Raw genomic sequence first — 22370 nt, forward strand, 5'->3', positions numbered from 1 at the left:
CTACCTGTTGCCCTTAGAGGGATAATGGACAAGCACGTCTGTGACACACTTATTGGTCTTTGCAACTTTTTCGACGTCATCTCTCGAAAGTCGATCAGTGTGAAGCAGCTCCGAAGGCTACAGGAAGAGATCATTGTGATACTGAATGAGTTTGAGATGTACTTCTCGCCTGCATTCTTTTACGTGATGGTGCATCTGTGTTTCCATATTGTGGACGACATAATAGACCTGGGGCCGTCATTCCTGCACAACATGATGCCGTTTGAGAGGATGAATGGCATCATCAAAGGATTTGTTCGTAACATGTCCTGTCCGGATGGAAGTATCGCCCAGGGCTATCCGACACAAGAGTGCATCTCTTTCTGCGAGAATTTTCTATATGACGCAGACCAGCCGCCTGGTGTTGGTGTTGGTGTTGGTTTGCCCGTTAACAAGCACGATGGGAGGCTCGAAGGAGAAGGTCACTCCAACGGTCGCAGGGAACTGCACGTGGCATGCTCAGATTGACGCAGCGACTTTAACAGAGCAAACTTGGTAGTGCTACAACACCTAGACGAGGTAGATCCTTTTGTGGCACTGCACAAAGAAATTATCGCAAAGAAGTATCATGACCGGGGGGTATGCAGGACGGACGCCAAAGTTACTAAAGAGCACAACTCCACTTTCCTGCATTGGTTCAAAGAGCATATTATTGCTAATCCCCCGGAGGAGGGCTCTAAGGACGGATTGCTCATATACGCCTTAGCACATGGCCCCTCGCCCAACCTCATAACCTATTAGGCATACGATATCAACGGATACACGTTCTACACGGAGGCCAAAGATATGGACAGTGATGATCAGAACTCAGGGGTGACGATGGAATGCATGACCGGCAGCGACAACGGCGCAACTGATAGATTGTACGGAAGGGTCGAGGATATCTGGGAGCTTGACTACTCTGGACTGCACAACACGACGATGTTCCGTGTCAGATGGGCTAAGAATGTCGAAAGAGAAAACCGGTATTTCACTACCATGACTATACCCGACGCAAAGAGTGCTACCGTGAACGCTATTGCAAAAAATGAGCCATGGGTATACACTAAGCACGTGACACAATGCTTCTTCATAACCGACCCGCGCAATCCTAGCCGTGTTGTCGTGAGAAGAGGCAAAAGGAACATCATTGGAATGGATGGAGTCGCCAACGAGGAAGACTACGACCAGTACGGCAACCCAATGAGGGAAGATGACGATGATGATGAAGTATATGTCAAAAGAAGAATCAATACTACATTACCTAAGAAAAATCATACTCCATGGAAAAGGAAAAGTCACAATGAGGGGCTCAATTATTCTTCAATGAACAAGAAAGGAAAGAAGCTCACTCAAAAACAAAAACGTCAACACTGACGAACCATATGTTATCGGTCAAATGATGTAATATATATGTTCCTATTTTGTATACACACCTAGCCATTATTATGCATGGGTCCAATGATGTAATATATATGTTCCTATTTTGTATACATACTTAACCGTCAAATGATGCAATATATATCGCCTTCCCTTCGTTCACTACTCTCGGAAAAAAATGAGTGAAAATAAAGGAAAAGAAAATAGAAGGAAATAAACAGGAAAACTGCTATATAGGTACTGCTTATAGCAGCAGCGCTTTTCTGAGAAAAGAGCTACAGTTTGTCAAGATAGCAGTAGCGGTTTCCTCATAAAACCGATATAGCTACCTAGAGTAGCTGTAGTGCGTTTTGTTTAAACGCGCTATTGCTATGCCCACTTAACCCCCAAAACCCCACTCCTCCATCCCGCCTCTTTTCCCCCAAATCCCCACACTCTCTCTTCCCCCGTCGCGCCGCTGGAGCCCTGCCCTCACCACGCCCCTGCGCTCGCCCCCAACCCCGACGCTCGCCCACGGCCCCGACCCCGACCCCGGCCCCGACCTGGGCCCCGGCGCTCGCCCATGGCCCGGCCCCGACCCCGACCCCGGCTCCGGCCCCGGCGCTCGACCCCGACTCCGACCCCGGCACCGACCCCGACCCTGACCCCTCCCAACCTCGGCCGTCGTCGAGCCTGCACCCTCTGTAAGCCCCCCACCGCTCCTCTCTCTAGTAGCTAGGGTTCTTTGGTTAATTTACTTAGGTTTTAGTTAGGGCAGATGGTTAATTAGGTTATATACTTGGAATTTGGACATGCGATGTTTTGGACATGTCATTTGGACATGAAGATTTATGTGCAGGGTAAATGATCCGAGCGGCCTATGTTACGCCAGAATGTTGATTCATTTTCGTTCCGGTGAATTTCAGGCGCTCGATATGTCCATTTTTTAGCAAAGGTCATGCCGAAATTTTCCGTGAATTTTGGCATGACTTGTGCTAGATAGTAGGCATATCGAGTGCCGGGAGTTGCTGGGAAACGACATTCCGGAAAACATAGATATTTTTTATGTCATTTCTCATTTTTTTTCATAGTTTTAGAATTAAACGAGGAGACTTAATCATAGGAAACATGTCGAACAACGAAGAAACTGGGCCTTCTGACCAAGATGCAGACGAGATGGATTATGATGGTGAACAAGAGTACCTCGACTTTTTGTCTGCTAAGCACAATCAAGGTTTGCAGGTCGGCCTCGATGATGGTACTGACGCCGACATCGACACCGACGGCACCGACACCGATGGCGGCGCCGAGATCGGCGGCGAAGGTACTGGCGGGGAAGATACCGGCGGGGAAGGTACTGGCGCCAATGCCGCTACAGAAAAGAAGAAGCAGAAGAAGCAGAGGATACGAAAACCTAACAAACTAGGGATTGGACGACTGGTGATCACAAAGATGGTATGTGGCAAGTTTGAGCCATTAGAGCCGGAAGAACCTCACAAGTGCTATGGGAACCAAGTAGGATGCATCCTATGGGAATGCGCGAGCATCAACAACGATGACTTAAGGAGTAAAGAACATTTGACGCAGTTGCTCCTGACGAAGTTGCACAAGAGATTCAAGTTCCCGGACCGGGATGATAACATAGAACAACCGTGGGATGATCCAAAGATGAAAAAGATTAACAATCACGCCATGGGCATGTTCAGCAATGATTTGGCCTCCTGGAAAGGGAGGGTGAAACGAGCTATTGAGGCTGAGGAACCCCTGTCCAAGATTCTGGAGGAAAATCCGACACTTACGAAAGAGGAGTTTGAAAAGTTCAAGGACACTTGCGCTATCGAGGCAGCCAAGGCTAAGGCTGTGAAATTCAAGAGCCTTCAGCAAAGGAACACGGGGAAGCATTGCCTCGGAAGTCGTGGCTACCTCGGTAAAAGGCCCATATGGGATAAGGAGGACGCGAAACATGAAGCCGTGGGTCTCCCATACCCCTTTGCGAAGTTCACCAACCCCTTGGAGCGTGTGTTCATCAGGGCCCACTACAAGTGGGACAAGGAAAAGAAGGTTTTTTACACAGACAAGATCACGAGGAGATTGATTAGACTACTGGTAATTATTCTTTTACCACCTTACATTTAGCTCCAGATCTAGTCGACTACACATTAGTAAACGGTTCACATTCCTTCTGCAGGAGAAGCAACACCAGCTTGCAGCCGAAAGCCCTACTTCTCCGATGAGGCCCAAGTGAGACACCCCTCTCAACCGGGCCTTGAACGAACTTAAGGGACTCCCTTTGGGCCAGCGGCCGCAATATGGTCGTGTGCACGGCGCCGGAGACGGCGCCACGTGGAAGGTGTTTTACAACGAGGGCCCGGAGGACAAGAAGCAGAAAAAGAAGTTTAGCCAGGCAGACATCGACGAGAAGGTGAAGCTTGCGTTCGAGAAAAAAGCAGCTGAGGACGCGAAAAAAACATACGAGGAGAAAAATGAGTTGCTACAGCAGGCAGTCATTGCTGCTGTAACTGCCTACAAAAATGATTTCGCTACTAACTTGGTCCCGGCTATCATCAACTGGACGAAGGAAAATCTAGATAAGACGGTACATGATTTCCCGTTGTCCAGTTTCGTCGCGACCAACTCCGTGAACAACAACACCACCGCACCATCACTTGCTCACGCAAGCGGGCCTCGTCTCGCACCCGCGCCCGCTCATAGATGTCCGTCCTCAGTATCTGGCGCGCTAGGCGGGCCTTCGTCATTGGCTGAGCTCGACGCCCTCACGGTAATTACATGTCGCACGAACATATATATCTAGAATATTCCATTTTCGTTGCCTTTCGGATGTTTTACGCCGCAGACATGTGTTTGCAGGCCAACGAAACCCCATGCACCGTACTCTACTTGATCAAAGGCCAGAAGGTGGATGTGGGAAAGGGGTGATAACGAAGCACTTGGATCTCACGTTCCACAACCAGCCGATGCCCGCTGGGCACTTCAGGGTTACCTTGTCGAGTGTGACATCGGGGCACGAGGATTTGCCTCCTCCAGTACGGCATGGGGGACGGGACGACGAGACCCCGCTGCGGATTGGAAGCTGCAAGGATTGGGTGCTGCTATGGCCGAAGAATCTTCTTCGTCTGGAGCCGGCCGAGAGCACACCAATAACCACACATCAACAAGCATGTATGGAGACCACCACCCCACCTACGCAATTACCAACTCTTGTAGTGTCGGGTGAGAGCGGCGGACGACGTGATGAATAGGGTGCAATAGTACTGGCTGATGTAATAGGTCCCGTAGAACAAAGAATGGATGATGAGATGGAGGAGATGGAGGACCCAATGGGTTTCCACAATACAAACGTGTATGAGGGTGACTTAGATATGATGAGTCAACCATATGACGAATCGGGCTATCAGCATGCTAATGAGGATATGGATGATTTGCTCGGGCAGGAACGTCGTAGCAGGGATTGCAAGAAGTCTCCCTTCATGAAATCCTCATAGGACACGCCTGAAGATGCCGCCTCAACACAGGCTCAACTAGTCGGGGGTCATACAGTGCTTAGCCCGGCAACACTGGGGCAGGGGTTAAGGAAGGGTCTGGAAGGTGTGCCCAAGAAGAAGGAGAGGAAGAGACCGGGGAAGATAGCTGTCTCCAAACAAGCCAGAGCACATAGCAGTCATATGGTGGATTCCGAAGAGCGTGTACCCGTGAAAGGTGCAGCCATGTTCCATCTCACGGGCGAGCCGATGCTACCGCCGAAACCGCTGGAGGCACTATCAAGGGATCTCATGAGACTGCACGACCATGTGTTGTCGACTGAGAAAAGCCTACTAGCCTCGAAGGATCCAGGATATCCGACATACGCGGCTCATGTGCCTGAGGGGAAGTGCTACGTCGACACACGGCCTGCGAAGGTGTTCTTCTTGCGGTTTGATCATACCTTTGAGAAGTTTCTAACAAGGCGGCTCGATTTTACAATCGTCCGCCTTTTTGCGCTACATATGAGCTCCGTCATGAAGAGAGAAGAAGTCTCGCAAATCTGTGTGGTGGATCCGTACTACATGCACGAGTCTTTCTTGAGTCTCAGCGATTTTGAGCGTGAAACTGCTAGGGAGTACCTTCAAAACTTCATGGTACAGAATAAGGACCAGAAAATTGTCCTCCTGCCTTATCATCCAAAGTAAGTCAGTTCCTTACAACCCTTTCGTAGATTTCAATTATTCCTTCTCGCTCATATGGAGAATAATTTGAGGTGTCTTTTCCCCGCAGCAACGGGCGCGCCGTCCTTATCGTTCTTTACCCGCGAGTCTCCCACGCTGTGTATTTCGACCCTACTAGAGACTACGAGAAGAAGGACTACACCCACATAATGAATATTCTAGATGATGTTCTCCAAGGCTTCAGCATTAGGGGTGGCCACCTGCAGATCAGGAAACAAAGGAACAAGAAGTTGGGTTTCTCGCATAAAACTAACTTCTGCTGCATCCATGCCCCAAAACCAAGCAAGAAAGATGGATTCTAACTCCTTCGTCTCATGATTGAGTTCAACACGGATCACCAAAAGCTTCGTATGACAACCAGAAACAATGATCATGCCTGCAAGTGGGTAGAATCTCATGGAGAAGCGGATTATAAACTTAGAGATGACTTCTTTCGCATCCAAAGGGACATTGCGATGATCATCATGAAAGAAGTCGTCGATGAGAAGGGGATGTTCCACCATGGCCCTATATCACGAGCTGACGTCCGGACTCGCATAAGCAACGTCATGACCTCACGCCGTTCAAGAAGCTAGGGTCCATCCTTGATGATATGGAAGGATGGAACTTCTGGTGATTTACGATGCCGATGATGATGATATGTGTCGGTTGAACTTGTATACTTTATGTAGCGATTAAACTTTGTGATGTCCACGGTCCCGGCCGAAAACTTGCATAACGCTACTTTGTTAGTTTGGGTACGATGACATACGTACCTCCACTACTAGGGAAAACCTTATACACAGAGGTATAGTAGTAGCGCTGGCCAAAACACGACGCTATTGCTACTTATTAGTGCTCTAGTTAATTACTTTGTGTACTATATGTTGCATCTAGTTGCTAACCTTTTCTTTTTCGTGTTGCTCTAGTATTTTTTTTTTGCATATGATCATGCATTCTCTTGATAAAGATGCATCTCTAACAGGTACCTAGATTCTTGACGGCGAAGGAGTACTATGTCGTGTACAAAGGGAAGGTTACGGGAGTGTACGATGAGTGGTATGAGTGTCAGGCGCAAGTCGAGGGGGTCTCGGGCGCCAGCCATAAAGGCTTCAAAAGCAGACAAGAAGCACAAGCTAGTTACTTGAGGTACACGCTAGCGCGAGAGAGGCCTCATAACCGCCGCCTCATGTACTGCATAGTTCCGCTATCACTCATAGTGATAACGCTTCTCGCGCATATCATTGTTTAGATGGATGACATTGTAGTTGCAAGTATTCGAGACTTGCATGTATCGCTATTTTCGAGATGATGACGAGAGACCACTTTGTGTTGGGTGATGATTATGATGAGACTATTTGTATGTATATGCTATGATTACATTTGTGGTCTCGCAACCATTTGTATGTGTATGATGATGGCATTTGTATGTGCTAAAGATGTGCTAAAGATTCTTGTATAAAGCCTGTTCAAATACAAAACAAATATGCAGGAAAAAACAAAAACTAATAAAATTAGTAGTAGCGAGTGGAGAAAAGTTAGTAGCAGCATGCCAGTAGCAGTAGCGCGGTCCAGCAAAGCGCGCTAGAGATATTAGCAGTAGCGAGCTTCCATACAGCATGCTGATGCTACACTTATATAGCAGTAGTGCGGGCGTACAGGCGCTGCTGCTACAGGTTAGCTGTAGCGCCTTATCAGTAGTGTGGGGTCGTCGTTGCCACCCCATCGAATCGATGCTAGCAGGAAAACATAACCTAAAGAAAAGAAAAACATAACGGAGTGTCCCCCACTCCTTTTGCCAACGACAAGGCGACCAGACGGGGGAAAGGAGGGAGACCAAGGTGGCAGTGTGGAGGAGACGCCACTCCTATGGTTTTCTTGGTTGGAGTCGGTTACTATCGGTTCCTTATCCTGCTTTAGTGCACGTGGGATATAGTCGGTTCTAGAAAACTAAAACAGCAACATTTGAATACACTTTCCCTCTCATCGGTTTTTTTTCCTTCTCTCGCTGTCTTTGCTGGCGTAGAGCTTTCTCTCCTCCTATTCATCGATCCTCACCGTGACTTTTGCTTGGGTTGATCTAGGGGCAATCTCTACACTGTTGCCCGACCTTGGTGATACGTGGCGGCGACAGGGTTCAAGGAGCTTCTTCGAGTAGATTGATTACTGTTCTAATGATCAGCGATCCGTCAGATTTTTCATCAGGTAAGAGGGGAATGGATGGTCTTGAGGGTATGGTGGAAAGATTGGGTCTCTTGGAGGAAGACATCGACGGTGTTGTGTTCGAGAGGGGAGTGACGGTATCCCATGTTTTGGAAATTTTGAACTTTTTTGAAAATTGTGAACCTGCAGAATAGGGTGCTCTTCAAGCCCGACTGGGTTATGCGCACGAACATCAATGCTGGGGATGATCTGTCCAAGACTCCAAGTACATGAACAATGCCACCAAGTGGAACAACGACTTCGCCACTGCCATGGTCAAGCTCCCGCCCGAGGATACTCGTTTCGAGATAAGGAAGAAGTGCACTTTGAATTTGAACGGAGGCTCAAGACGAGCCTAACTTTGAATTTGAAAAGCCAACAACCAGCTAGAAATTACAACAAACAACACGCAACACAACAATGAGCGAATCATACAAATGGGCTAAGGGCATCTAGCCCGCAAATTTTCTCCTCATCCATCCGCGAACAGGGAGATCAGTCCGCGGACACGGATGCGGGAGGACGCGCGCCATCCAACTGTAGCCACATACATTTCAAACTCTTTTTCAACAAACCGGATGAAGTTCGTGCAAATAAGGCCGGGTGTCATATAAACATGACGGATTTCATACAAACACAGCGGGTTTTCATTACATTTCAAACATTTAAAACAAGAAAAACAACCCAGCCCTAAACCTATCCTACGGCGGCGGCGGCGCCCAACGTCCAAGCCCGTGTCGTCCTCTATCCGCCGTCTCCATGAGCACCGGCGATAAGGCCGATGAAGTGAAGATGTGGTCTCCGACAAAGAAGAGTAGAACATGGGACATAAGGCACCACCGCCTCCAGAAGTGCATTGGGATTCATGGTGGAACAACTCGCTGATGTAGAAGTCGTACCTCCAGAAGAAGCACTCTTTGCCCCTGGAGTCGGGCCGATGCCAGCAAGGATAACCCTCGCCTCCTGCCTCATCATCAGGTTGTGGAGACGGGCTGGCAGTGCCCTAAGTTCAACATACCGACGGTCCCTGACTCTGAGCTTTAGCAACTATTCTTTACAAGATATTTAGGGCCTGTTCTGGAACTCTCCCACTCTGAGCTTCCCAAACTCCAGGTGAAAAATGAAGCCGAACGCATTAGCTCCGAGAAGCTGAAATAGTGAAGCTGGGATGGGCCATAGTGCATTTTTGCGGAGCGAGGAGAACTCCTCCTGTGCGTACAGATCCGCCCACCCTGGCCTCTTTCCCGCCGGATCCCCTGCTCAGCGGCGCACGTCCCGGCACCAGGTTGGAGCAGCGAGCCCTTGACAATGGCGAACTCAACAGGTCGCCATTGATGCCAGAGCCAGGAGCAGCAGCCCGGAGGCCGAGCCCCCTCGCCCAAACCACAAGGTGAGCTCCTATGTCAGACTTGGTGCCCCTGTACTGTTAATGGAAACTGAATTTTTGTTGCACATCTTTGCCTCCAGCCAGCCCAATGGGGAGCCTAACGGGCTTTTTGCCTCCCAACTAGGCTGCAGCAAAGGGAGAAGCCAGCGTCTCTTCAGAACGTTTTTTGATCGCAAGTGAGGAGCTCGCTCCAGAAGCTGAAATCGTGGATTCGGTGGAGCTAGGAGAATTCCAGAACAGGCCCTTATTGTTGTCCGTAGAAAAAAGAAGCTATATTTATATTTGGAGTCTATTGCTACAATCTTCCAGTGCCGATTTGAAGTGTCTGAAGCTAGAAAAAAATATTGCTACAGAACTTTATTTGAAGTGTCTGAAGCTAGAAAAAAAATATTATGTACAACTTGTCAAGCATCCAGTGCAGCTAGCAAGAACATTATTCATCACAGTTTGTCAAACATCCAGTTCAACCATTGAGCTCAGGACAGTTTACAACTCCAAAGCTAGATGCACTGGTGCTATCTCAGAACAATCGGCTGCCAATTAGGAATTTCAAGAAACCGACCCACACGCGGCACGCCATGCAGAATCGATATGGCACCATGGATGGCCTGCACCTCCATAGCAGTCCAAAGGTTCATCGAGTATAGCATGCCTGCAACGGGAACGACAATCAAACAAAGGATACCGCACACGCACATCGCCAGGGTGGACGAGTCCTCTGGAAGGGGGTGGATACCTATTATCATGGACAAAGACCCGAGACCGAGCCTCAACACCATTAGTGAGGACCTCCGACATTGCCTTCAATGCCGCTCGTTGCGACAGTCATCGACGCTCTGCCGGCTGTTGCCCAGGAGCGTCTGCTCTAGCCAACCTTGGCTCCCCTGTGCGACCTCCGGCGACAACTCGTCCCTGCTTTCCATCGACCAGCGACTCGGCAATGGTGCTGCACAGAGGGAAGGAGGCTGAGTCAGGTGGTCCCTTCCTAGCCCTGAGGTAGACACTCGAGGCGAGGATTTGACAGCGAAACAGGGAACACTATGTCTTGGTCAAAGGTGGAGGTCTGGCTCAGCTCAGAGAGTATCTTACCAAGCTTCCTTGGTTGTATCTTAGTGTCAACATCTCTTTCCCAGCTGCTTCTTGGCGTGATTGAAAATTTAATGACAGTATAGTGTGTATCACTGTTTGCTTAACCGATAGCTTTTGGTGCGGCAGTCTTAACGCTTCTGGCGCTTCTGAGGGCATTTCTTGGCTTTGTGGCCTTCTTCATTGCATAAGGAGCATACAAACACTCGTGTTGGACAGCTCCTGGCCTTGTGCCCTTCCTGACCACAGCTAACACATCGAAGAACCCACTTCATATCTGATGAATGTTTAGCAGTACCAGGGTCCTGTTCTTCCAATACTTTGGACATGTTGGAGGATGTAGCTATAGTGCTGCTCTCTTCTAATTCTTTTGACGTGTTGCCAGATATAGCTCCGAACTTCTGCGGACACATACGGGCATAGTGACCTTCTTCACGGCATGTAGAGCACATCCTTTTCTCCCCTTCTGTTTTTGTTTTACATGTTCTAACCATTGGACTAGACTTGTTGGAGGTCAGTACTTTTGCTTTTGAGGGGCAACACTGATCGTACAATATCGGCTTTGTTTCTGATGATTGTTTGGCAGTACCAGGGTCCTGGCCTTCTAATTCTTTGGACAGGTTGGTGGCTGTAGCTATAGTGCTGCTCTCTTCAAATTCTTCGGACACGCTGGGGCTGTTCTGAGGACACTGAAAGGCAAAGTGACCTTCTTCACGGCACGTAAAGCAAATTGGACTAGACCCATCGGCTCTAAGTACTTTTTCTTCTGATTTTGCGGAACACTTGGCAGGTGTAGATGATGTGCTGCCTCGTTTTGATAGTGCAAGCCACAGAGCACCTTGGAAATTCAAGGGGCACTGAGCAAGATAATGATCCTGACATTCACAAACAAAGCATTTAACTTCGCTCAGTCGGCACTCTCCATCCAGATGATATTCGTCACAGCTTGAGCAACCGAGACCATGTGTACTAGCAGTATGCCCTATCTCTCCACAGCGGGTGCAAGCGCGACTCTCCGACTTGTTCTGCTGGCAACACCACATGCTACAGTGGCCATTTTTGCTACAGAGTGTGCAAAAGACTTTGTGCTCCTGATCCTTGAAAGGGTAGTCACAACTGTAATGTCCTTCCTTGCCACAAACCAAACAAGTGATTATCCCATTCATTTTGTCCTGATGCTCTGTTCTACCGCCTTCCCATGGACCTTCACGTTGACTACTGCAAAAGTGGAAATCTTTTTGCCTCCCTAGTGAGGTAGTGAGCGAACCATAATTCCGTGGAGGCCACTCTTGCGAATAGTGGCCTTGGTACCCAGAGGAATGGCATGCGATGTGCTCTGTTTTGCCGCCTTCCCATGGACTTTCATGTTGGTTACTGCAAAAGCGGAAATCTTTTTGCCACCCTAGCAAGGTAGTGAGCAAACCATAATTCCATAGAAGCCAATCTTGCGAATATTGGCCTTGGTACCCAGAGGAATGGCATGCGATGTGCTCCGTTGTGCGGCCTTCCCATGGACTCTTATGTTGGTTACTGCTTTGCCTCCCTAGTGAGGTAGTGAGTGAACCATCATTCCATAGAGGCCACTCTTCTACTACTTTTGACAGGTTGGCAGATATAGCTCTTAACTTTTGAGGACACTGACGGTCATAGTGACCTTCTTCACGGCATGTAAAGCATATCCTTCTCTTGAATCTCTTCCCTGAGTTTTTTGTTTTACATGCTCTGAATATTGGACTAGACTTGTCGGGGGCCAGTACTTCCCCTAGCGTGGTAGTGAGCGAACCATCATTCCATCGAGGCCACTCTTGCGAAGAGTGACCTTGGTGCCCAGACGAATGGCATGCGATGTGCTTCGCTGTACCACCTTCCCATGGACTTTCATGTTGGTTACTGCAAAAGCGGCTGCTGAGGTCTGCGGCTGTCTCCCACTTTCTTTTTGACTCGATTTCCTGAGTCTTGAGAGATAACCCATTGGTTTCCATTTGAACTGTTTCTGACCAGGGATAACAGATAAGAGTGGAAAATATGAGACAAGGAAGAATCTAGTTTGAGGAGTAGGATAAAAATGATATTGTAGAAGTCACTGTGTAGAACTGTTGATGCAACAGAATATAGCCCAAACAGCTAAACAATATCCACTGATGTACATGCATACAGGGGCTCAACTATACAGGTGCAAGCAATGCCTCAACTATATACGTACTTCCGTTTTGAGCACAGGTGTCGATATCCTCCTACTGCCGATCTGAAAATCTAACATGTGAAGAGAGGGGCTAAACATTCATGAATGGTTAATGATACCTTAAAAGTTAATCATACAAGAGTCAGACAAATCTCACACCTCACATCATTGTTATAAGAGCATGCAGAAAGGTTCAAAGAGTCTGAAACCTATACAATGCCATAACCCACCCATATGCCTTCAGGACAGAGAACAATTATCTTTAATACACGACATGCACTTGTACATTGGAATTTTACCTTCGCTGTCACTGACGCATATCGGATCGTCTTCCCTCGACCCTTCCATGATGCGGTTGCTGCCAGTGCTCTAGGAAGAACGAAGCTATATTAATAATAATTCTGAAAAAAAAACATGGTGTTTGAAAGAAAGCAAAGTTTACATCACATAAAAGACCTGGTTAGCTAATATGGTGTCAGAATCGAAAACTGTGTATACTATATAAGCATCTTCGTAAGACCGAGGTAAAGCAAAACAAAAAAAAAAATCTGTTTTTCATTATTTATTTATTCATGAATACCATACTATAATGTTTGCTAGGGAATCGTTAACCATTCTTGCAACAAATACATTAGTTGCGAAATCTAATATGCGTGTGTTGGACATACTGTATATTTGATATGATATGCATGGGACAGAGGGAGTAGTATTAGGTTGGTTCGAATTATGAGCCTAAATAGAGTAGACTGGGGCATTGGGTTTTTTTTAGCGAGTCAATATCAGTGAAAGTCATAGAACTTGTGTTTGATGTGTAATTTGATTCTAAAATTTACAAAATACGAAATTGTGGTCGCTTAACTTATCTCGGCATGCAAATACGGTGCTTTCTACCGTATCCGGGCATATGACCTCGATATGTGACCTGCCAGCGCAGCCTAGGTCCACCTATAAGTGGCTTTTTTTGCAGATAACTTTCATCCATTTTATTTATTTACTCACAAAATTCCACAAAAAAATAAAAAAAGATGCCGACGTATAGCCTGCACATGTGGCGTACCAGCGCAGTCTAGGCCCACCTGTCAGTGGCTTTTTTGCAGATAACTTTCTTGCATTTTATTTATTTATGTGCATAATTCCACAAATAAAATGTAAAAAGATGCGGCCGGTGTAGATTGAACCTATAATCCCGAGCTAATAGCCTGTCATGGATGGCCACGAGACCAAGGATGGTTCGCATTTAAATGTGACAACTGTAGTGTATATGTCTTTTGAAGACCGTACAAATTAAAATTGAAATCTAAAAAAATTGTGGAGCCCCGCTGTTCGAACCTTTGTCCTGCTAACCACCCGACCATGATGATACTTGGTATTATAAAGGGACCCAAATTTTGTTGTCCAATATTCTTTTTTTTGCTCTACGTAAGAAAAAACTTAGGAGTATATTCTTTTAAAAAAATAACAGCTTATACTCTGGTGTATCTTTTTATTTCTTTATGTTACCTTTGTATTTTACATTGTTCAGATATCCTTGTGGGCATTGCAATCTAAGTATACACACCGTCAATTAGCTAATTAAAGATAGAATTGATTTGAGTTTTTTAGAGATAAATATATATAAGAGTGATGTGTGTTGTATAGTTTCAAGTTTATGAGTCCGTAGGCCAGCCAGCTACACAATTTCTTTCGTGGGGAAGGTATATTTAAAGTTAGGTACTTCGTGCAAATTTGTAGTCTTGGTCACCCTATTATTATCTATGGATAGCTGTCAATTCAACCTAAATATAGAGAGTAGTCTTAAGCCGCCTCATTTTTTTACGATGAAAAGTTTCACTACTCTCAAAGAAAAACCTTAAAAATTCATAAATATAGTTTTTGATATTCATGACATAAGAACTGACAACATAAATATTTTTTACAAGGACTGACAACATAAATATTGTTTATCCTTTGAAAGCACGAAGGGTAGCCTGGTTTGGTGATTAGCCCACGCACATGCGAGGTTCGACCAGGTGGTCACAGGCCGTGGTGCTCCCCTTAGTTTAAAATTTAAAATTTCAAATAATGTGTACGGCCCGTCTTTAATAAGGTAGACTAATTAATTGCCCGTGCGTTGCAACGGGGACATACACATTCTTGTGGATCAATACCGATAAAGGATAACCTATATCTTTAGATAGATTCCACATGCACAACAGGTGATATTGTATATTTTTATATAAAAGCACAATACATACCCATTAGTCTCTTTGTATATCACATGCCTTCAAATGCTAGTTAACAACTAATCTCAAGATGACAACTTGCATGTTTTGCTAAAATTCTGAAATCATAGTAGTATTTTTCTGAAAAAACAACGCCTCTCAAGAAGGAATAATTGGTTCATAATTTATGTGCCTAAACATAGTCCTCATAGAATGTCATAATTTCATACTTGATTCTCATAATAAGACTATCTAACCTCCAAACAAAGGCTATCTGAATATCTAACTAATATAAAAAATTGCAACAACACCACACTTATGCTAAATGAAAGCTTCTCTTCTCGACCTATGGACCCATTTCCTTTCACATCAGGCCATTCCATGAACAACATGGGCTAGCTCACCAACAAAAATCTGACACTGCAAAGTGGCGGAATCCGGTTGTATCTGATAATCTGCATGTGTTAAATGAACAATTAGTTACCGTAATCATGAGATGCTGGCACTTGTTGTTTTCAAACAGAAGTATGTGTTCAAGTCTAAACCACAAATAAATAGTAACACACCCTTAAGAGAAGTAACCCTTGTGCATGAGCACCCGATCTAATAGCATGAGTATGAAATGGCAAGTTGGTTCAGTTAGGAGTGTGACGTTTCTGCTCCTGAGGTCATCTGCACCCCCCTGACGAAAAAGAAATACTAAAAGTGTTTAAAAAAGTCCAATTTTTTTTGTGTGATAGACAATTGTATGCGTGAGGTGCGCTCCAAGTTTCAACTCATTTGAACATTTGAGCAACTCTCAGAAAAAAAACAAATTCAGGGTCTGTAAAAAAGTTTACTGTTCACACACTGTTCTGACCCGATTTGTTTTTTTTGCTGAGCTGCTCAGATGTCCAAATAAGTTGAAGTTTGGAGCGAACCTCACGCATACAATTGTCTATCACACACAAAAAAATAGTTTTAGTATTTCTTTATTTTTTTCTGACCGGGTGCAGATGAGCCTGGGCACCGAATTGGGTTTTTGGTCAATTAGAGGATATAATAGGAACATCCATAGCAATCAATAAAAAAGACCATAGGATCATGTACACCAAAGTGAATCATTCTCCCTTCTTAAAAAGAATAATCACCTTCAATTTGAAGATCAGTGCTTGCATAGAATTGTAGTTGGAGAGTAACACTACTAGGAAAAGGGCTATAGATGAAATGGATACTAATCGCATACCTGACATGTGGTGCGCCACTACAATTTAGCAGTGGCGCACCATGTACAGGTGCGCCATTAGTGTGGAAGACACTAATGGTGCACCAGATACATGGTGCGCCACTAGTAACAATTTTTTTTCATTTTTCCAAACATACTAATGGAGCATCACGTAGACAGTGCGCCATTACTAAGTTTTTTCCCCCTAGCTAATTCGTCCGATCGCTTCGTCCCTTCCTCCACTTTCCCCCTCGCTCCACACCCGCTCCGACGACCCCCGCGCCCCGCCTCGCCGTCTCGGTCCTCGCCACCAACCCACTACACCGCCGCCCCACCCACGTCGCCGTCGCCGCCGACAGCCTCCCCGCGTCGGCCCCTGCACTGCGCCGCCTCTACCTCAGCCCGGGCATGGGGTGCAGGACGACGACCGCGGCCTCCCCACGACCAACCGAGGCATCCCTGCATCCCTTCGACGCCGCCGCCGACCCCGACCCCAACCCCGACCCCGACCCCTCCGGCGACCGGCCGCGCCCGCCCAGGTACCTCTCCTCCTTCCTCCTTCCTCCCTCTCCACCCTTCCTCCCCATTCCCTGCCCATAAATGATTTTAGCACCACACATATTGTTCCCCTTCCCATGAATGATTATTCAGAGAACAGTTAGGTTTTTGTTTTTTTAGTAAGTGCTTGTGTCAGTGACAGGTACAATGACAAATCAAACCTTCATATATTGTCCTTACAATCTGAACATAGTCGTGTATCATGTCTTGATAAATAGTTCCATCTGGCATCAGATTCATAGAGTCGTCATACGGCACATTAGATTCTGTTAAGGTAGTGAATTTTTTAATCAAATGCAAGCACATAGTGCAAGGAAAATTTAGATTAAGACTTCATATGCATTTGACTGAATCATACCAGTCTGGCAATATCCCAAATTGTAAGGGAACGATTCCTTATCAAATGCTGGATATTCTTTGGCATGAAACCCGCTTCAGAAAATAATCAACATGGCTAGACTAACAACTAACACACTGTTTCAGGGAGACATAATATTTCTAGTGGCATAGTAAAGATCATCTCTCAACGGAAACAATCTTTTCACAATCCTATGATCAAAATGCTTAGTCCTACCTATCTAACTAGACTAACAAGACCCCGCAAAAGAAGGACCTCGACTAACAAGAGCTTAGAAAGTCGTATCTCCATTTTACTTTCTCCAAGAGGCAGCTAACTTCTATTTTAAGTTTGCAAGCAATTAATTTTATGCTGTAAGTACAGATTGGCATGCTAAAGTCAACAAATTGTGATGCTACCAAACCTGCCCAGATCGTAAAAACTGTTGTGTTATAGTTATCGAAAAGAAGCTCAAATCTTAACAATAAGCAGTACACTTGCTCAGAGTTTAAGTTTACTGAACCTATTCATTTTTGTGGACTTAGTGAACATGGTAAGACAAGCCAGATGCTCTATTTTTAATCAACAGTAATCCATGACCGGCAACAGTTTCTTTCACTAATTTTCAGTTAACAGCAATCCATGATTTTTTTCAGCTAAAACTATTGATGATTTTTTGTTGGGTGACCTATTAGATCTGGAATGGAAGCTCACATAAGTTGAGCTGATTTTTATCCATATGAAAGTAGAGGACCATATGGTGTGTGGCCTTTTCATCCATATGAAAGTAGAGGCCCTTGAGTTTGCTGGGTTTTGTCTCCAACCATCGTGTCGTGATGATTTTGCAGGTACCCCGAGAGGCCCTTGAGTTTGCCGGAATGTCGATTAACTTCCGTTCTGGCAAATTCGGGTACTCCATATGTCCTATTTTCAGCAAAGGTCATGCTGAAATTTTCTGTGAATTTTAGCATGACTTTGCTAAAAATCGGACATATGGGGTACTTGCTACTAATGCATGGGCCGGGGTATCTTAGTACTTAATTAAGTAGGATCAACTGCCTCTTGTGTTATACATATTCTATTTGGATGGCCCTGCTAATCCTTGACCATAAATACTTGAGATGGATGTAGCAGACCTAAAGAAAGAAATGTTTTTAGGCCAACTCCACTGGGCCTGGCTGAAAATGCACAAGTGTGCATGACTAACAATATTCACCTAACGCAACGCAAGAGATGATGTAGTTTTGAATTATGAACATAGGATATGTCGTCATCGGACGACGAAAGTCTCCTGGGGGAGTGCGGCTGGTGCCACGACGATCGAGGTCTGTGCGACATGCCTCACCTGGACGATGATCGGCGCTTCAGCATTAAGCTCGAGGAGACCTTCGAAGTTGAAATGGTACACAACGACGACAAGTGTTATTTTCATAATTAAGCATGACTTCAAATATTTCGACGTGTAATTTCCATCTTTTACAATTCGAGTATAGCTTATCCCATGCCATGCAAGACGCTATGTCTTGGAGAGGATGGATTTTGAAGACCATGAAATTTCTGAAACAAAGAAAATTCACCTAAGGACTCATCATGATGTGGACTTTGAAGTAAATCTGTATAATTCTGAGAGCGTAACCCATTTTGGTTACAAAAATTGGGAAGCATTTTGCAAGATGTATGGTTTTGATGAGGGTATGCTTATCACCATGGATCTTGGTAATCCTGACATCGACCAAGACAATATGGACATTTGGGTCCTTATTGATATGCCTCTAGTTCTACCGCTATGTGAGTTTCTCAAACATAGTTATTAGCTAATTTATATTGTTTATTTCAAAATAGTTGACAGCTTATTTTTATTGTTCAAAGAATGTGCGGGAGATGGTAAACAAAACCCACTACACCGATGGCTCCGAATTAACAACTTACAAGGAGAAAAAATATCTGGTCGGATTTTATACTAACATTGAGAATTACAATATCCACAATCAAACTCCTCAATATTAGGGTCAATACGTGCCACTAGTGCATGTGTTCAACTATGGTAACTACCATGGAGATACCCTGGTAAGATTTTTACTATTACGACATCCGTGCATCTTTTGCATACTTCTAAAACTAGTACATCATTGCTAACTATGAAGTTATTACTATGTTTTTCAACAGATAATCCCAGAGAATTGTGTGCCTCATTTGATGTGTCAGAAAGGTAGTCTTAATGTTTTGAACATACAGCCAGGTCATCCTACGAATCTCAACTGTCCATACGAGATTTCTAAAAGAAGTGGAGACATGAAAATCAAAGGATGGAAAAAATGTAAGTGCATCTAGTGCCACCCCTAGATGGTTTTGGAGTATTGACGACAAACCTGGTTGAGGGACTAATGTGTTTGTGAGAATTGCAGGATAACACAGGTAGTAGTCCCTCATTGATTCGGTTTATCTAACGGAGATGACCCCTAAAAATGTATGAAGACATTGAAGACAATGGTGGTATGTGAAGATATTCACATTGAAGACTATGACAAGAGAAGACATTGCGTGAAGACTATGGGGTGCGAAGACTTAGTTGTTTCGTTGTCTCCTTTTCTTCTTTGTTGAGTCATAGGAACCACCGTACTGTTAAGTGGGGTCCAAGTGAACAAAGTCAGAGTGACTGAAGTGATGCTCAACCAAAATCCTATGTCTTCAAGGGAAGACAATGAGAGCAAATCTTATCCAGAGCTGGATGACTCAGCTTTGCTTGTAGCCCAAGTAAAGTTGCTGCGTGTGTTTGAAATCTGACCGTTGGAACACGTGTCAGTTCCTTAGTGACCCAGGGTCATTTCGGACAAATCAGGTCGGGTTGCCTAGTGGCTATAAATAGCCCACCCCCTACAACCATAAACGGTTGGCTGCTCAGAGTTAGTGTACGGCTTTTGTCGTTTGAGAGCAACCCACCTCGAAGCCTTTGAGAGAGAATTCCTTGCGAGGATAAAGCCCTAACCACCCAGAGCCAAAGAGTGTTAGGCATCACTGAAGTCTTCTTGTCTGTGTGATCTGAAAACTTATTACGCTTGAGGACTGTGAATCCTCTAGCCGGTTAGGTGTCGCGTTCTGAGCATCCAAGAGTCATTGTGGATCGCCAGTGAACGAAGTCTGTGAAGGTTTGGGAGTCTACCTTGAAGATTTACCAGAGTGATTGGGCGAGGACTAGGTGTCCTTAGCTCAAGGGGAATAAGGTGAAGACGCGGTCTTCTGAGTTGAATCTCAGCCTCCCTAACCAGACATACAGTTGTCACAGCAACTGGAACTGGTCCAACAAATCATTGTCTTCAACGAGTCACTGGTTTCGTCCTTCTGAAGTCATTGCATTATCTTTTGTCTTCACTGAGTATTTGATCGTTCTGATTGGCTTCACACTATCTTCCTACCTGATCTATACTGCCTAGCTGCTATTAGTCATTGTGCTTTCACTTCATTGAATACTTGACTATGGCTTGCTTAGTGTAGTCTACCTTCTGCTGCATGGTAATAGGTTTATTTCTATCATTTGTCTTCGAAACTTCCATGTTTTGAAGAATTTCATAAAAATCGCCTATTCACCCCCCCTCTAGTCGATCACTAGCACTTTCAATTGATATCAGAGCAAGGTACTCCCTTGTTCTGTGTGATTCGGTTTAACCACCTGGAGTTTTAGCTATGTCGACTGCATGGATAATCAAAGTCTCCGCTGCGTGCCCCGTCTTCGATGGAACTGAATATCCCTACTGGAAGAATAAGATGCGCATGCATCTTGAAGCCATTGATGTCGACCTCTGGTATGTCGTCAAGAATGGCGTTCCCAAGGCTGGTGAAGGTGTCACCGCTGCTGATGTCAAGAAGTTTGTTCAACTGGATTCCACTGCCAAGAACATCATCTGTGGTCATCTGACCAAAGGACAGTATGGCCGTGTGAGTGCTCTGGAAACATCCAAGCAAGTCTGGGACTGGCTCTCCAAGGTCAACGAAGGCGTCTCAACCCAGAGAGATCAAAGAATCAGTGTCCTTCGCAACCTCTTCAATCGCTTTAAGAGAAACAACAATGAGAATGTCCAGCTCACGTTTGACCGCCTCACTGACATCACAAATGAGCTTCGAGCTCTCGGCGCTACTGAGATCAGCAAGCATGAAATCGTCAAGACACTCCTGAGATCACTTGACACCTCGTTTGACACCCTAGCCCTGATGATTCAAGAACGTCCTGACTTCAAGACACTCGATCCGTCTGACATACTTGAAAGGCTCAACACACATGAGTTTCAGCTTTCTGAGAAAAGAGACATCTAAGGTCCCAACTATGGGCGAACTCGCGCCTTGATGGCAAAAGCTGTTTCCTCATCTGATGAAGAATCTGACTGCAGTTCTGATGATCCTGAAGACATTGGAAGGGAGCTTGTTATGCTTGTGAAGAAGTTCCAGAGATTCACCAAGAAGAAAGACTTCAGAAAGTCTTCACGATCCAGCTCAAGAAATGATGAAGCTTCTGCTCATGACTACAAGAAGAGAACATGCCACAAGTGCAAGAAACCTGGTCACTACATCTCTAAGTGTCTGCAGTGGGACAATGAGAACAAGAAGAAGAGCAAGGAGTATGATTCTGACGACAAGAAGAAGAAGAAATACTCAAAGTCTTCTTCCAAGTCTTCCTCAAAGTCTTCATCACACAAGAAGAGCTCATCTGGCAAAGCCCGCGCGTTTGTCGGCAAGGAAATGGATTCAGAGGAGGAGTCTGCTTCTAAGGAGGCAGAGGTGGAGTCTGAGGAGGAGTCCGATTCTGGCGTTGCAAGTCTGGCTACAGCCTACGTTGCCAAGTCCATCTTCAACACTGAAGACAATGACTTCGTCACCAACGCCGATGCTAATGACAAGGACAACTCCACTCCCACCTACTGCTTCATGGCACGCGGTGCCAAGGTAAACTCACGCACCACTTACTATCAAACATCAAGTGAAGATGACTCTGATTGTGGTTCCAAACCTAGCTACAAAACACTTGCTAAAATTGCAACTGAACAACAGAAAGCTATGGAACATATTCAAAAACTATTAGACAAAAGCGATGACCTGTAAGACGCTGAAATGACTCGATCTCAGTCCTTAATTGAAGACATCAAAAATCTTCATGTTAAGTATGAGGAACTTGAAAGTCGTCATGAAACGCTCTCAACAACTCATGAAAAGCTTTCCTATGATTATCTTCAAAGGAAGCAAGATCTTGAGAAATTGAGAGCGGCTCATGAAGATCTTCAAAAGGAAAACGAGTCACTTCGCGCCAAACAGATCAGTTCCACTCAGGAAGGATTTGAACCACCATGTCTTAAATGCATTGAGCGTGATAACACTACTTCTGTTGCTGAATGTTCTACTGCTGCTTCTGTTTCAATATCTTCAACTGCTGATGTGGTAACTAACCCCTCTGCTGAGGATGCCACTGCTATTGCTGATGAGAATGCTAGGTTGAAGACATTGCTTGAAACAGGGATGTTCAAAAGTCTCAAACGGCATCAGACACTATGTGATGTTCTCAAAAGGTAGATCCTGAACCGAAACCCTAGGAAAGAGGGTGTTGGGTTCGAAAGGAAAATGAATGCTGATGGCTCTTACTGGAAACCT

At 45.3% G+C, this 22370-nt stretch overlaps 2 protein-coding genes across 2 annotated transcripts in view; both read right to left on the bottom strand.

Moving 5' to 3' along the window:
- Positions 1–10336: 10336 nt before the first annotated feature.
- LOC125555578 lies at positions 10337–12814 on the bottom strand. Its single transcript, XM_048718483.1, has 2 exons — positions 12736–12814; positions 10337–12247 (listed from the first exon to the last, which is right to left on the bottom strand). Exons 1-2 carry the CDS (start codon positions 12782–12784, stop codon positions 10386–10388), a joined length of 1911 nt encoding a protein of 636 aa, XP_048574440.1. The 5' UTR covers positions 12785–12814; the 3' UTR covers positions 10337–10385.
- Positions 12815–14631: 1817 nt separating this feature from the next.
- Positions 14632–22370, bottom strand: part of LOC125555579 — a 45925-nt gene continuing 38186 nt past the window's right edge. Inside the window, exon 4 of the transcript XR_007304765.1 lies at positions 14632–15092. The gene's annotated coding sequence lies outside the window, so the exon portion shown is untranslated. The remainder of the gene's footprint in view (positions 15093–22370) is intronic.

Source organism: Triticum urartu, chromosome 5, assembly GCF_003073215.2.
Source record: "Triticum urartu cultivar G1812 chromosome 5, Tu2.1, whole genome shotgun sequence".
NCBI lineage: Eukaryota > Viridiplantae > Streptophyta > Magnoliopsida > Poales > Poaceae > Triticum > Triticum urartu.

What these genes read in the sequence shown, in the direction of transcription:
- LOC125555578 (XM_048718483.1), bottom strand. Translation starts at nt 12,784, where the DNA reads ATGGAAGGGTCGAGGGAAGACGATCCGATATGCGTCAGTGACAGCGAA. An exon ending in ATGCGTCAGTGACAGCGAAG is followed by an intron (nt 12,248 to 12,735) that starts GTAAAATTCCAA and finishes ATCCCTGGTCAG; the next exon opens with AAACAGTTCAAATGGAAACC.